This window comes from Podarcis melisellensis (assembly GCF_964234715.1).
Source record: "Podarcis melisellensis genome assembly, chromosome: 10".
NCBI classification, from domain to species: domain Eukaryota; kingdom Metazoa; phylum Chordata; class Lepidosauria; order Squamata; family Lacertidae; genus Podarcis; species Podarcis melisellensis.
The window spans coordinates 58,246,219-58,259,411 of NC_138542.1; the positions used below are offsets into that span (position 1 = coordinate 58,246,219).

At 46.2% G+C, this 13,193-nt stretch overlaps 1 protein-coding gene and 1 long non-coding RNA gene across 8 annotated transcripts in view; one reads left to right on the forward strand and one right to left on the reverse strand.

Annotated features, from left to right (window-relative positions):
- The window catches only part of WNT5B (Wnt family member 5B), a 132,716-nt gene that overhangs the window by 103,326 nt on the left and 16,197 nt on the right, over nt 1-13,193 (forward strand). For 5 of the 7 annotated variants that reach the window (XM_081927267.1, XM_081927262.1, XM_081927266.1 and 2 more), the window contains 2 exons: nt 10,192-10,331; nt 11,524-11,771. In XM_081927267.1, coding sequence (XP_081783393.1) covers nt 10,201-10,331; nt 11,524-11,771 — 379 coding nt within the window. In that variant the 5' untranslated portion in view covers nt 10,192-10,200. Of the gene's footprint in view, nt 1-5,629; nt 5,741-10,191; nt 10,332-11,523; nt 11,772-13,193 lie in introns of all 7 variants that reach the window. The other 2 variants (XM_081927263.1, XM_081927264.1) reach the window with 2 other exon arrangements.
- On the reverse strand, nt 1,162-7,145 carry LOC309378895. Its single transcript, XR_014172265.1, has 3 exons — nt 6,056-7,145; nt 2,073-2,172; nt 1,162-1,240 (listed from the first exon to the last, which is right to left on the reverse strand). It is a non-coding gene; the product is annotated as an uncharacterized lncRNA (long non-coding RNA).

Sequence of the window (13,193 nt, forward strand, 5' to 3'; positions counted from 1 at the left end):
ATTTTAAATAAAAGCACACATTCTGCTCATGTAAAAACACCAGGCAGGCCCCACAAATAACTAGGAGATGCATTTTAAAAGCACACATTCTACTCATGTAAAAACACGCTGATTCCCAGACCGTCTGCGGGCCAGATTTAGAAGGCGATTGGGCGACATCCAGCCCACAGACCTTAGGTTTCCTACCCCTGATGTAGACACAGAAACCTTCCACTCATGGAAGAAAAGATTAAGAGGAGAGGTTTCCTTGCTAGGTGCAACATGCAAGGAACTCTTGTTTGCAACCTGTCGTGCAAGCGCTTTTCAGTTTATTGCTCCATCCATGTTATCCTTGGTATCAGTGCTGAATTCTTCACTGATGTCACAGAAGGGCAGGGCACATAATCTGTCTCCTTTGGAGGGAGAAGATAAGAGGGAACACAATCAGACTTTGGATAAAAAGAACTTGTAATGAAAGGCTTGTGAAAATAGAATAGAATAAAATAGTAGCTTCAGGGCAAATAGCTGCTTGGGTTTGTGTTTGCATTTGCATATGTGCATGAGTGTTGTGATTTAGGCTTATGTTTAGAGTAGACCCACTGAAATAAATGAGATGACTAAAGTGGCATTGATTTCACTGGGTGCATGACAAGGGGCCCTGCGGGATCTGATTTCTTTCCGTAGGGCCTGTAAGACAGAGTTGTTCTGCCTGGCCTTTGGCTTAGAATCAGTTTGATTCCCTCCCCCTCTTTCTTTTTCCTTTCTCCTCCTGTGAAGAGGCTGTATCCTAATGTTTCAATGTTGCATTTTAATCTTGTTTTTAAAATTGTATTTAATCAACTTGTTTTTATTATTGGTTGTTAGCCGCCCTGAGCCCAGTCTTGGCTGGGGAGGGCGGGGTATTAATAAAATGTTGTTGATGTTGTTGTTGTTGTTACAAGGGCTGTGTACACAAGATATATTATTCTCAAAACAATGAAGACTGAGTACTAGGGTTTCCCCCCCCCCCTGTAGTCCACACACAATCTTGATCTACAGTAGTGCATTTTTTTGCCTCTGAAGAGTCCTTCTTGGAAAAACATGTTTTATGTGGAATATAAAATCTCATTGCAGATTGATTCTACATTACCTGGAGTATGTCCACTTGAAAACAGATAAAAACAGATGCAGGTGATCCCAGCAAGTTGGTATCCACATCTTTCCAACAGCTAGACCTGTACCAAGATTGCAATCACCACTTCTTTCTTAACTAGGATGGGGGCTGGGACAAAATGGCATGGGAAACCTAATCAAGGGGAGGGTTTTCAAACATGTATCAAGTAACCACACCCACCCTTGTGGACTGCAGGATCTAGAATCATTCTAGATTGAAACCAACATGTTGAGGATGAGTGTGAACCATTTTAGACTGAAAAATACCACATTCCTGTGCTACAAACAGAGTGAACACAGCCTAAGTCTGGATCCAACCCATAGCCTTTTTTACATCTTCCCAGATGAAAGAATGTTTGGGAGCCCTATATGTTGGCAGTGATTGGTGGTGGTGTCGCTCACTTCAGCCTCCAGTTCCTCCTCTGAAAAAACAGAGGTTTAAGTGAGTCCAGTGGTGGTGGTGTTTAAAGACAAATCATTAAAATATTTCAGACTGGACTGAGACATCTGCACTCTTCGATTTCTATGGCTCTGCTCTGAGCTCTCTTTTTTTAATTATTATTAACTCCCAAAGGTTCAGTCACATAAATACCACGTTAAGAGGCTTAATGAAATACAGTAGTACCTCGGGTTAAGAACTCAATTCATTCTGGAAGTCCGTTCTTAAGCTGAAACTGTTCTTAAACTGAGGTACCACTTTAGCTAATGGGGCCTCCCGCTGCCGCTGGCACACGATTTCTGTTCTCATCCTGAAGCAAAGTTCTTAACCTGAGGTACTATTTCTGGGTTAGCTGAGTCTGTAACCTGAAGCATCTGTAACCTGAAGCGTCTGTAACCCAAGGTACCACTGTACTGTACTTCAGCCTTAGGTTCTCAGCCAGAAATAACCACAAGAGAATTGGTGCACCATGAGAGCAATTCCTGTTTGCACTCTGTTGTACCATCGTCCTATGGTTTATTGCTCCCTCCATGTTGTCATTGGTTTCAGTCCCTGAATTCTTCACTGATGTCAAAGATGGGCAGGGCATATCATCTGTCTCCCTTGGGCAAAGAAGATAGAGGGAATACAATCAGACTTTGGACAAAGGGAACTAGTGAAGAAACACTTGCAGCATGATTCAAAAATTCAAACAGCAGCCTCAAGGCAAATAGCAACTTTGGTGTGTGTACATTTGCATATGTACATGTGATTGTCAGTGGTGAAAATGGCAAAGGGAGGAATTAAAACCATCCCCTCATGCCATGAACCCAATCCTGATTGGGGTCCTCTGTGAGTATTGCAAGTTAAAAGAATACTCTGAGTCACAAAATTAAACAAAATGTGACTAACATGACATCTAGTTCATTCCAAAGAAGTTAGTTATACTGGAGTCTTTGGAGAGATTCAATCCTATGCATGCTTGTCCTGAAGCAAACTCCAGTTAATGAAGTCAGTGAAGATCCAAAGGTTCAGGCTGTAAGGCTACTTTGGAAGTAAGCACCATTGGACACAAGACTTTCTTCTGAGGAAACCTACACAAGAGAGGGCATTCTAAGACAGGGGTAGTCAATGTGGGTTCCCTGTCTACAACTCCCATATACCTTGGCCATTGGCCATGCTGGCTGGGTGTGATGGAAGTTATGGTCCACAACATCTGAAGGCAGCATGTTCTACGTCTGAACATTAACTAATTTATTGATAGGTCTCTTTAAAGCAGGCTTCCTCAACCTCGGCCCTCCAGATGTTTTGAGACTACAGTTCCTATCATTCCTGACCACTGGTCCTGCTAGCTACGGATCATGGGAGTTGTAATCCAAAAACATCTGGAGGGCTGAGGTTGAGGAAGCTGCTTTAGGGTTATGAGAGGATGAATGGAGGCTTCTTTGTTTGTGGCAGGTGGCAGGCTCAAGGCTGGGACAGGAGTTCTGGGTGACCTGATGACCTCCAAGAGGTTGTTCTATGTGTAGAACCAAGGCCTTTATTTAGACTGGAACCCTTGTATAGGTGCCATCAAGATTTGCCAGGATTGTTATAAGGTGAAGCAAGGCAAGGTTAAGTCATCACCTGCAGGAAAAGAACAGCTAAATAATGTCACTTACTATTGACTGAACTGTAACCTGACTATTTACATATTTATTCATCTATGTCTTGCTGACTCCATTGAGGCAGGCACAAAAGAAAATGTGCCTAGGATTGCTGCAGGGATTGTAGCACCATATCAAGGGCTCCTTAACTGTCTCATAAGGAACTTGTTGTGCTCAGCACCTCATATTTTCCCAACACAGTTTCCCCTTTCAAAACATTATTGTTCAAACTATGAACTGGAGCTCAAGGTACATCATTTAGGCTCAAAGTCCTCAGTGTTGAAGGGTCCCTGCTCCTGAACAAGATGTTTACAGTTTTGCAGATCTCCCAAACTCTTCCTTGTGGTCCAAGAAGGCTCCCTTGTGTCCAGCATCCAGAAACCAGATTCTAACCCAGTGTGTCTCTGAATGAACACATGCATGCAGATGCCTATACCTGGGACCGGCTGGCAATGCTTTTCAGTGACGTTGCCCCATCTCTGTGCCGATTCGGCATTTATTATGGAAAAACCATCCATCCGCACGCAACTTCCTTCCTCTCTAGACAGGCAGGCAGAATTTTCCATTCTACCCATCACTTCTTTTTAAGAAAAGAAGAAATCTTAACAGAAATACACCGTTCCCCTCCTCCAGCACACACATGTAACAAACAAGGTTGGAGAGCTGGAAGAGGTATGGTATATAAGATGGGAATAATGCAGCCCTGTTTTTGTCAGTTGCAGATCGTGCTGTGCCTAGATAGTGTGCTTTGCTTTCCTTCGGAGAGCCAATCATACAAGGTATTTTTTGTCCCAAGGCTCATTCTGGGGCTGGCAGGTCTCACATCTGCCTGCCAGGTGTAACAGGCCATCAGGAACAGCAGGTACATCACATATGAGGCAGTGCAGCAAGCACAGCTTTGGTGCAAACAAACACAGCAGCTTTGCTGTAGCAGCTTATAGGAATCTGAAAATAAAAATGCTTCAGCGGCCCCTGAACTCTTGAGCTTTGGTGATTGATGATCGCTGCTGGTGTTTACGAGGATATCTATGAAACGTAGTTGCTTGCATACCTTGGATCGTAAACCGATCGGTTGCAGACCAAGAATCCTGGAGAGGGAAGCTTGGCAGGGGAGAAAGAAGGGAACCTTTTGGGACCCAAATTATTGCAACAGAACTTTGGCCCCACGGCTGATCTACATCTGAACCATAGAATCATAGAGTTGGAGGAGACCACAAGGGCCATCGAGTCCAACCCCCTGCCAAGCAGGAAACACCATCAGAGCACTCCTGACATATGGTTGTCAAGCCTCTGCTTAAAGACCTCCAAAGAAGGAGACTCCACCACACTCCTTGGCAGCAAATTCCACTGTCGAACAGGTCTTACTGTCAGGAAGTTCTTCCTAATGTTTAGGTGGAATCTTCTTTCTTGGAGTTTGGAACCATTGTTCAGTGTCCGCTTCTCTGGAGCAGCAGAAAACAGCCTTTCTCCCTCCTCTATGTGACATCCTTTTATATATTTGAACATGGCTATCATATCACCCCTTAACCTCCTCCTCTCCAGGCTAAACATGCCCAGCTCCCTTAGCCGTTCCTCATAAGGCATCGTTTCCAGGCCTTTGACCATTTTGGTTGCCCTCCTCTGGACACGTTCCAGTTTGTCAGTGTCCTTCTTTGTCTCTTCCTGGAGGAACCTGGTGTGTAGAGACCGTATGTATGTGTGATGATGACCCAACCTATAATCAGCATGATGGAGCAGGGATGCTATTTAAGATGAACAGGAGGAACCACTGATCTCATTCCTGGGAACCAAAAGACTGCTCCTAAACACCAAGGGTCAAACTACACTTAAAAACGTAATAGCAGCCTCACATGTGTGTATGTGCCAGTGTGTTTGCATGCAATTTAGATCTGCACTGCTGTGCTGGGGAAAGGGGAAATTAACCCTTTCCACTTAGTGTTGTTTCCCAGTTGGAATCCCTTTCCCACAGCTATGACTTGCTCCATGGAGCGAAATATACAGGTCTCATTACGATATGTGTGTGCGTTGCCCTGCAGGGAAAATAGCATCTTCATGAGCTTTAAAGAGGAAAAGGACACAATGAAAAGGTTGCAAAAATTCCTTAAGCACTGTGGTCCTGATTAAAATTAAGAGCAGTGTGGTGTAATAGTTAGAGTCCTTGGCAAACTGAAGCGCATTGGGTGACCTTGGCCAGTCCTGCCTCTCAGCTTAACCTACCTCAACAGGGTTGTTATGAGGATTAAAGGAGGAGGGGAGGACCATGCCCACTACCTCGAGCTCCTTGGAAGAAAGGTGGGATACAACTGAAAAAAACAAATAAAATTCATCTCCTGTGATTGCTACTAATACTGGAGAGCTGTGACCCTTATTTGGCCTTGGTCAGACAATGTGATTTGTATGACCTGTAGGCATCATCTTCAGCCTCTCTTTTCAGAAATGAAGGACTAGGGTGGCCATGGGTCCTACTTTACAGAAGACAGTCCTTTATTTGAAGGTGTCCTCTATTCAAGCAGTGTGGAATTGGATCTACCTATACTTCAAGGTAGTTGTAGCCGAGACAGATGTCATATATCCTTCTGCAATGTCCTTGCAGCACAGCATTTTCACAGTTTAAACCAGGAAAGAGTTGCCTTTGGGGGTTTAATTTGAAATGAGGTTTACTTGTGTCAGGTTTTGGGAAATTTTTCTATGCCTGTGTTTCCCCTGGAATTTGTGCATGAGGCTTGGCGAGGTTCAGGCTTTCGGGTCTGCTTTGGTTTTTTACTAGAACCCTGAAATCCACATGGATGTTTGATCTATAGACTCATTCCCAAAGCAAGATCATAAACAACAACAATAATAAAAAAATACTATGGCTCACCTGTAAAACATCAGTTTCAGCAAATAGTCCTTTTCAAGCTGGTGTTTCATCTGATGGCTCATTCCCAAAGTAAGTGATTCCACAGTCATCATTCATAACTATGAGCCAACAATAAGGCTCAGCAGCAGCACCCGTTTTCTGTGCTGCAGATGAGCTGTGAAGATGAGGGTGCCTTTGAGCATGTGCAAAGTGCAATGCCACCCAAGAACCACAATTTGTGCCCATGTGCGTAAGATGGGGCAGCTTCCGGATTCTCAGGTGAACTTGAGCCCCAAAACCTCTCATTGTAGAAATGAAGCACAGGATCTGTACCAGTTTAGAGACTGGAAGGGAGTATTAGGAAGTGATGCAACAGACTCTCTGGCCACGGCTTGCCTGTGGGTTTGAGGATCTGATGTTTGGACAAGAGGAGAGCCTTTGAAGTTTTGCCTGAAGTTCCCTGAGCCGGCTCTCTCCCCCTCCATAAAGCCATTAGGCTCTGGTGGTGCCAGCCCTATCTCTTGCTCCATCTTGGCTGCTTTCCCCCACCCTCACTTACATACACAAACCTCCTGCCCTAGGGGTTGGAAGGAGGGGCAGGACCGTGAGTGAGCGGGGTTATTACAGGGAGTCCTTTTGAAGAGGAGGTTTATTTTCGGGAGGAATTGCGGGGGAGCTGTTAGTCCCCTGCCATAGAGGCCAGGTCATTTCCGGGAAGGCTCTGCATGACAAAGGAAGGAGGTTTCACTCCCTTTGATCTGCCTTCGCCGGACCATGCGCTGCACACCTGCTAGCGAGCCGCCACCATGCTCTCTGGAAGGGGAGCAGAAGTGCCTCTGGGGCGCCCCCTGATGGGCTAATACCAAATGCCTTGGAGCTATCCCTTGGGGCTGTTAAGCCCCACCCTGCAACGATACTCCATCATTGTCTTCATCGGCTGCCTCTTTATAATGTGTGAAGCCCTCACATTCCTAATCAGACTATCTAACCGGGTTTTATCAGTTCTCTCGCTCTCTGACAGTGCATTTCCCAAACCCTGCTAATAACTAGAGATACCTGGGATTGACCCTGCATGCATTTGGCTGCAACCCCTCCTCCTCCAATATTCACACAGTGCATTCAGAAGTTAGGTCCCATTGAGTTTAATGGGATTTACTCCGTGGTAGGTAAACATAGGATTGCAGCCACATCTGAGGTAGGAAAAGAAGGGTTTGCCCCCTCTTCCCTACTCGTTCAGTGTACTACTCTGAGCAATTTGTGTGCTTGCATTATCTCCCACAATCAGAAAGTGCACCAGTGAGCATATGTGTTGTCTTACAAGGAAGCGATGGGGAGCCTGTGACCTTTCAGATCAGCCTTGCCCAACCTGGTGCCCTTCAGATGTTTTGGGCTGCAAATCCCATCAGCCTCAGCCAGTATGGCTAACTGTCAGGGATGATGAGAATTGTAGTCAGACAACATTAGGCAGTCCCAAGGTTTTATATGCCTGATTTCAGGGGGAGTAATGGGTCTGGTGCACTTTAAAGGTCTATGTAAATTTCCTGCTATGGCAGCAGCCCTAAAGGGCTGTAGGCTCCAGTAAAGAGTTCTCATTCAAAGCTCAGTATGGGCACAGTCATTCACCCTCCCTAAACTAAGTATGAATTCCAGTGCTGAAAGTGACATGGCCATTGAGTGCCCCATATCCATATCTCTGCTGGTGAAGCTGAGCTCTTTTGATGAGCTACAGCCAAATTAGTGGATTGCCCTAATTTGGGTTTGAGCTGACTTAAAATGTCACAAATGACCCTGTGAAACCTGCTTCCCCCCACCCCCCATGCAACTTCCATAAGAGTAGTCATGCTAAAATAGCTAAAATAGTGAAGTATCGTGGCATCTTAAAAACTAAAAAATTATTGTGGCTGAAGCTTTTGTGGGCTAGAGTCCACTTCACCAAATGCATGCTAAAGTGAACTCTAGGGCTAGGCTACAGAAGTTTACACTATAATAAATTTGTTAATTTTTAAGGTGCCACAAATCTTCAGGTACTTCTGAAGAGATGTGATGATTTACAAAACCTTTGAACACAGGTTTCTAAATGAGTCATTTTCCACAATAGTCAGAAAGCCCATTTTTAAATATAATCTATGTATCTATCAATCTATCTATCTATCTGCAGAATTTGTGTTACTCTTGACACAATAAATCTGTTGATAATTAAGGTGACCTAAGCCCCTTTGTTTTGTTTTTACAAATCTCCAGATACTTCTGAAAGGGCAGAAATGATTTACAAAACTTTCAAACACAACTCTCAAAGTGGATGATTTGCCAAGATAGTCAGAATGCATGTGCTGTTGTTTTTAAATATATGCAGAAATTGTGTTACTCTTGACACAAAGGGTAAGAGATAACAGGCGCAGTAACACAATCTTATGCAGCCTTCTTGACAAAAGGATGTTCCTTCCAGTATGAACGAATGGGGGGTGGGGTGGGGACCATGAAAGAGATCTCCTCTCCACCTCCACCCTCCAGTTAATTTTTAAACAAGAGTTGGCTCATACTTTCCTGGAAGTTTTGCCTATTGACTTGAATTACCTACCCATCCCCCCTTGGCTAATCTGGTTGTGCATGGTAGCAAGGGAAGAACACTCTGCAGGTGTTCAGACACTCTTCTCTTTATTATGAACTAATTAATTGCGCTGACGTTAAAATATCTTCCAGGGATGATCCTTTGCCCCCAAATTAAGCCTTGCCAATGGGATCTCTTTGAAAGGAAGTGAGCAAGTTTTCTAGCGATCTGGTCTGGAAAGATGATATCCTTCCAGCCTCCTTCTCCTTGTGTGTGTTTTGGGATGAAGTTGATGATTAGCCATGAGAGGAGCAGGGGAAGTTTCTCTGTTCTCTCTCCCCCCCCCCATTTTAGTGTACTGCTCTTCTTGTTTCTCCTCCTCCTCCTTTACCTCCCTTTTTCTCTGCGGGAGGTCAGGCCTGCTCCAAATGATCCGCATCACACAATCCAAGAGATGGGATGCCTCAAAGCATTTTGGCACACAAATGCAAGGCTGCACCTCAGCATCCCTTGCAACCACTGCAAAAAGAAGCCTGGGTACAATTTCTAGATGGCATATTGTCAAGCCACTGTCTAAGTATGTTGCCATGCCAAGCAACTGCATGAGTTGCTTTTGTGTAATGGGGTCAGCAGCCCTTGTAGGATTTAAACTGAGCCAGGGCTCACCCCCAGAGTCTCCTTTCACCACTGTGATATGCCTAGTAATAGTAAGCTGGAGACGAAGACCTTTCCAGGAAGATAGAAGGCTTTGAGAATGCCAGGTGGTACCAGATCTGCCTCGTATCCATTTCTCCATCTTCTGGGACTGTGTTAACCATTGCACTGTTCACTAAGAGGAACTTAGCTCAAATCTGCTTCCCTCCGGGGGGTCAACCACCTGAGGGATGAGCAGCCCTAAGTGCTCTTAACCATTTTAGCCTCAAGGAACAAGAAAATACAGAGTTAAGGAGGAAGAATTATGTGTAAGTCAAAAGCTGGCACAGCTAACATTTCAGCACCTGCGTCCAAAAAGGGATGCTGTGTAACTTGAAAGCTTGCTGCAAGACCAGCCGGAAAGTATGCCTTGATTTTAAGGGCCCCCGTTAACCTCCCCACCTTTTCACACTTTGCTCATTTTTAACTAGTACCAGACCTCTCGTTTTTGTCGCTGCTTCCCCTCCCCGCCCTACCCTTTGATGCATGCCCTGCTTTATGAATCATCCCGCCAGCCCTCCAGAGGAATTCCCTCACTTGCTTTGAGTCTCTCTCTAGTCCTCCTAGCCAAGAAGTGAATGCCTCTGAGCATGTGCAGTCTGTAAGTGGAATCTACTGCCACGGTTCGTGCCACCCGCCGACCTCTCCCATCTCCGTGGGTGGGTGGAGATGCAGAAGGGTGGGCGCCCTGGGAGAAGATCTCCGGCGCGTCTCCAAGCCCAGCAGGTCTCCAGAGACGCCCTGCGCGGTGGCTGGGGAGAGGGGGCGGCGGAGAGCAAGCGAGCGGCCAGCCTCCCTGCTGCAGAGATCCCTCCTTCCCTCCCACCTCGCCGGAGCTGCTGCGCCCCCTCCCGCCCTCCTCCTCTCTCGGGCTGACTCCCCTCCTTTTCATTCCCTTCCCTTCCTTGTCTTGCAGGGAGCCCTGATGTGTCTCAGCCTGGCCGGGCAAAGACGCGGGAGTCGCGGGAAGCGCACCATGCCCGGGACGCGGCTGATCCTCAGCCTGACTCTCCTCTGCGGCTGCACGCAGCTTCTGGTCGAGGCCAGCTCCTGGTGGTGAGTGAGACCCAACGGGCGATGCCCGTCTTACTTTTTCCTCCCCTTTGTCCTGTGTTTGCGTATAGTATTTTGGAGGGGGGCCCGAGGAATGGTGAGGGAAGAATCCGGGCACGAAAAGGGGCGCCTTCTCTCTACAACATCACCAGCACCTCCGCACTCAATCCCCGGGGACGGATAACGCACGTGGAGTTTCCTCCTGGCCTTAGAGGCTGTGTTGGGGACTTGGGATTTTGGGGAAGTCGTTTAACTGCCCCTCCCGTTCCTGCTTTAAACAGCATCTTTTGCAGACTCTTCAGTTCGCCACTCGGAAGACACCCAGTGCGCGCGTTGGGAGCAGTGTGTGTTGTTGGCGCCTTGTCTTTTCTGCAGCAAAAATCTCTTTTTAGAAAAAGCCCCTGTGAAAGTACTTCTGATAAGTAAGGGGAACGGACTGAAAAAGCACATTTTCCCCTCTCAACAGATGCGACTAACTAGCTACGCTTCCCTCTCTTGGTTTTTCGTTTTCTCCTTTGCGTCCATCGTTGTCCTGCCCGGACTAAGTGACACCCTCAGTTCCGAGCGCATCTCCTGGAAGTTAGTTCCGTTGTAACCAGTAGGAGTTTTTACTTCCAAGGACTTAAAAATTTGCCAGCATTTGTGGAGAACTCGTTTGAAAGGGCGGCAGGGTCTATGTTGTGACTTTCTGTCACTTTCTGGGCAGCGCCTGGCACTCTTCTGTTATTAAACCAAAAGTCCACATGGAGACTGTTTTTTTCCAACGCTCGGATCAAGGCAGGCATTTCCTGATGAGAGACCCTAAACTGGTGTTTGGTGGGGTGTGCTGTTGGTTCCTGATCAGTTGTAGGAAACTGTTGGTTCCCCCAATTTAATTAATTCCAGAAGTGTGGCTGTGTTAGTTTATGCATCCGATGTAGGAGGCTGGTGCCTTTTAAAGGGGGGGGGGGAGTAGTTAGCTACTTTGAATCCTCTTCCCCAATTAGGGAAGTCTCTGCCACTTGGCTCTTAAGAGGTCTCTTTGTGATTTCCCCAAGCAGGGTCTCTCCCTTCCAGCCCTGTCCACATTCTGTTGGAAAGACAAAGCTTCAAAAGCCAAACTGTGGCTGCAAGAGACAGACAAGACAGAGAGAGACAGAGAGCTGGCCTGAGATTGGATTGATTGATTCATCATGGTGTTGGTTTCTCATTCCAGGTCATTGGCTATGAACCCAATCCAGAGACCTGAGATGTACATCATTGGCGCCCAGCCCGTGTGCAGCCAGCTGCCAGGGCTTTCCCCGGGGCAGAGGAAGCTGTGCCAACTTTACCAAGAGCACATGGTGTACATTGGTGAGGGGGCCAAGAACGCCATCAAGGAGTGCCAGTACCAGTTCCGGCAGAGACGGTGGAATTGCAGCACAGTGGACAACACGTCTGTGTTCGGCAGGGTCATGAGCATAGGTAAGTGAGAGTCCAGGATGGAGAGGGTGGGGTGGTGGTTCTAAGGATCATGGAAGGTGTGATGGAGATGAGAAGGTGTGGACTGGGAGGCGTCAAGAGCAACACCTGGGGGAAATGGGGCTCCCAAGAGCAGAGTTATCTAGAACAAGTGATAGATGGGAAACCTGCAATCCTTCATAGGTTGCTGGACTCCAGTTCCCATCAGCCAGCACAGTCCAGTGGTCAAGGAATCCACCTAGTAGTCATGGGAAAATGTGGTGTGATCTTTTAGAGTAACCAAATGAAATTTGTAACACACGGCATGATAAAAGTCTGTCATTTCATCAGGACACGTTATTTGTTGTTTACTGTTGCAATAATTGTTTTCTGAAAATTTATCTTCTGTACCATGAAAATAAATAAAAACTTCTTTTTTTAAAAAAAAGGATGATGGGGAGTTGTAGTCCGGCAACATCTGGAGGGTCACAGACTCCCCATCATTGCATTAAGAGGCTGGGTAAAGCAGTAGAAGTGATTGGGGTCCACTATTAAGACTAGAGCTACTTTGAGGATATCATTACCTGAGAATATGGAAGTAGGAAGGCGATTTGCACATGGGTGCAAGCATGGTGCACCAAGGAGAAGAGAGATGGGTTGTAGGTGGCATGAGTATCACATGCAGAATGGAGCATATGGTGTTAAAAAGTCATGGGAAAGCCAGGGTATTAAATAAATCCCTAAAACGGGCTTCCTCAACCTTGGCCTTCCAGATGTTTTGAGACTACAATTTCCATCATCCCTGACCACTGGTCCTGCGAGCTAGGGATCATGGGAGTTGTAAGCCAAAAACATCTGGAGGGCTAAGGCTGAGGAAGCCTGCCCTAAAGCATTGATCAAAGATATACCTTGAGTTACAGCTCACTACCTTTTTGAATACAAAGGACAAATGGACTGAACCGAAACTGTGAGTCATTGAAACTTGTCTGTAACACTCTGCTGGTCAATGTGTCATGTACTAGAAGTGTTAAAAGGTTTTCTGATTAGAGATGGTATTGTCTGAAATGACTAAAACATTTGCATTGGAAAACCTCCCTTGTTTCCTCTAACTACATAGAGCAGCTACCTTTGCATTCTGCCTGATGAAAAGTTATGTGAAGCTTAAAGAGTGGCATGCTAGAAATCAGTCCCACAAGAAAGGAACCCACTGCCAGTCAGGGCTTCCAATTGTGCCTTGCATGTCCTTTATGTACTGCACAGGTGTGCAGTATAGGCACTGTTTTGGAAATGGACCAAAGGGATTGCTGCGTCGCTTGCTGTCTTACCTTTTTGTATCTCTTTAGGTGCTTACTGGTCACAATTGGCATTTAAAATCAGATGCACTCAAAAGTGTCCAGAAGACGTAAGCTCTGCACTCAAACAGCTGACCTCTCATTCTCAAATGTG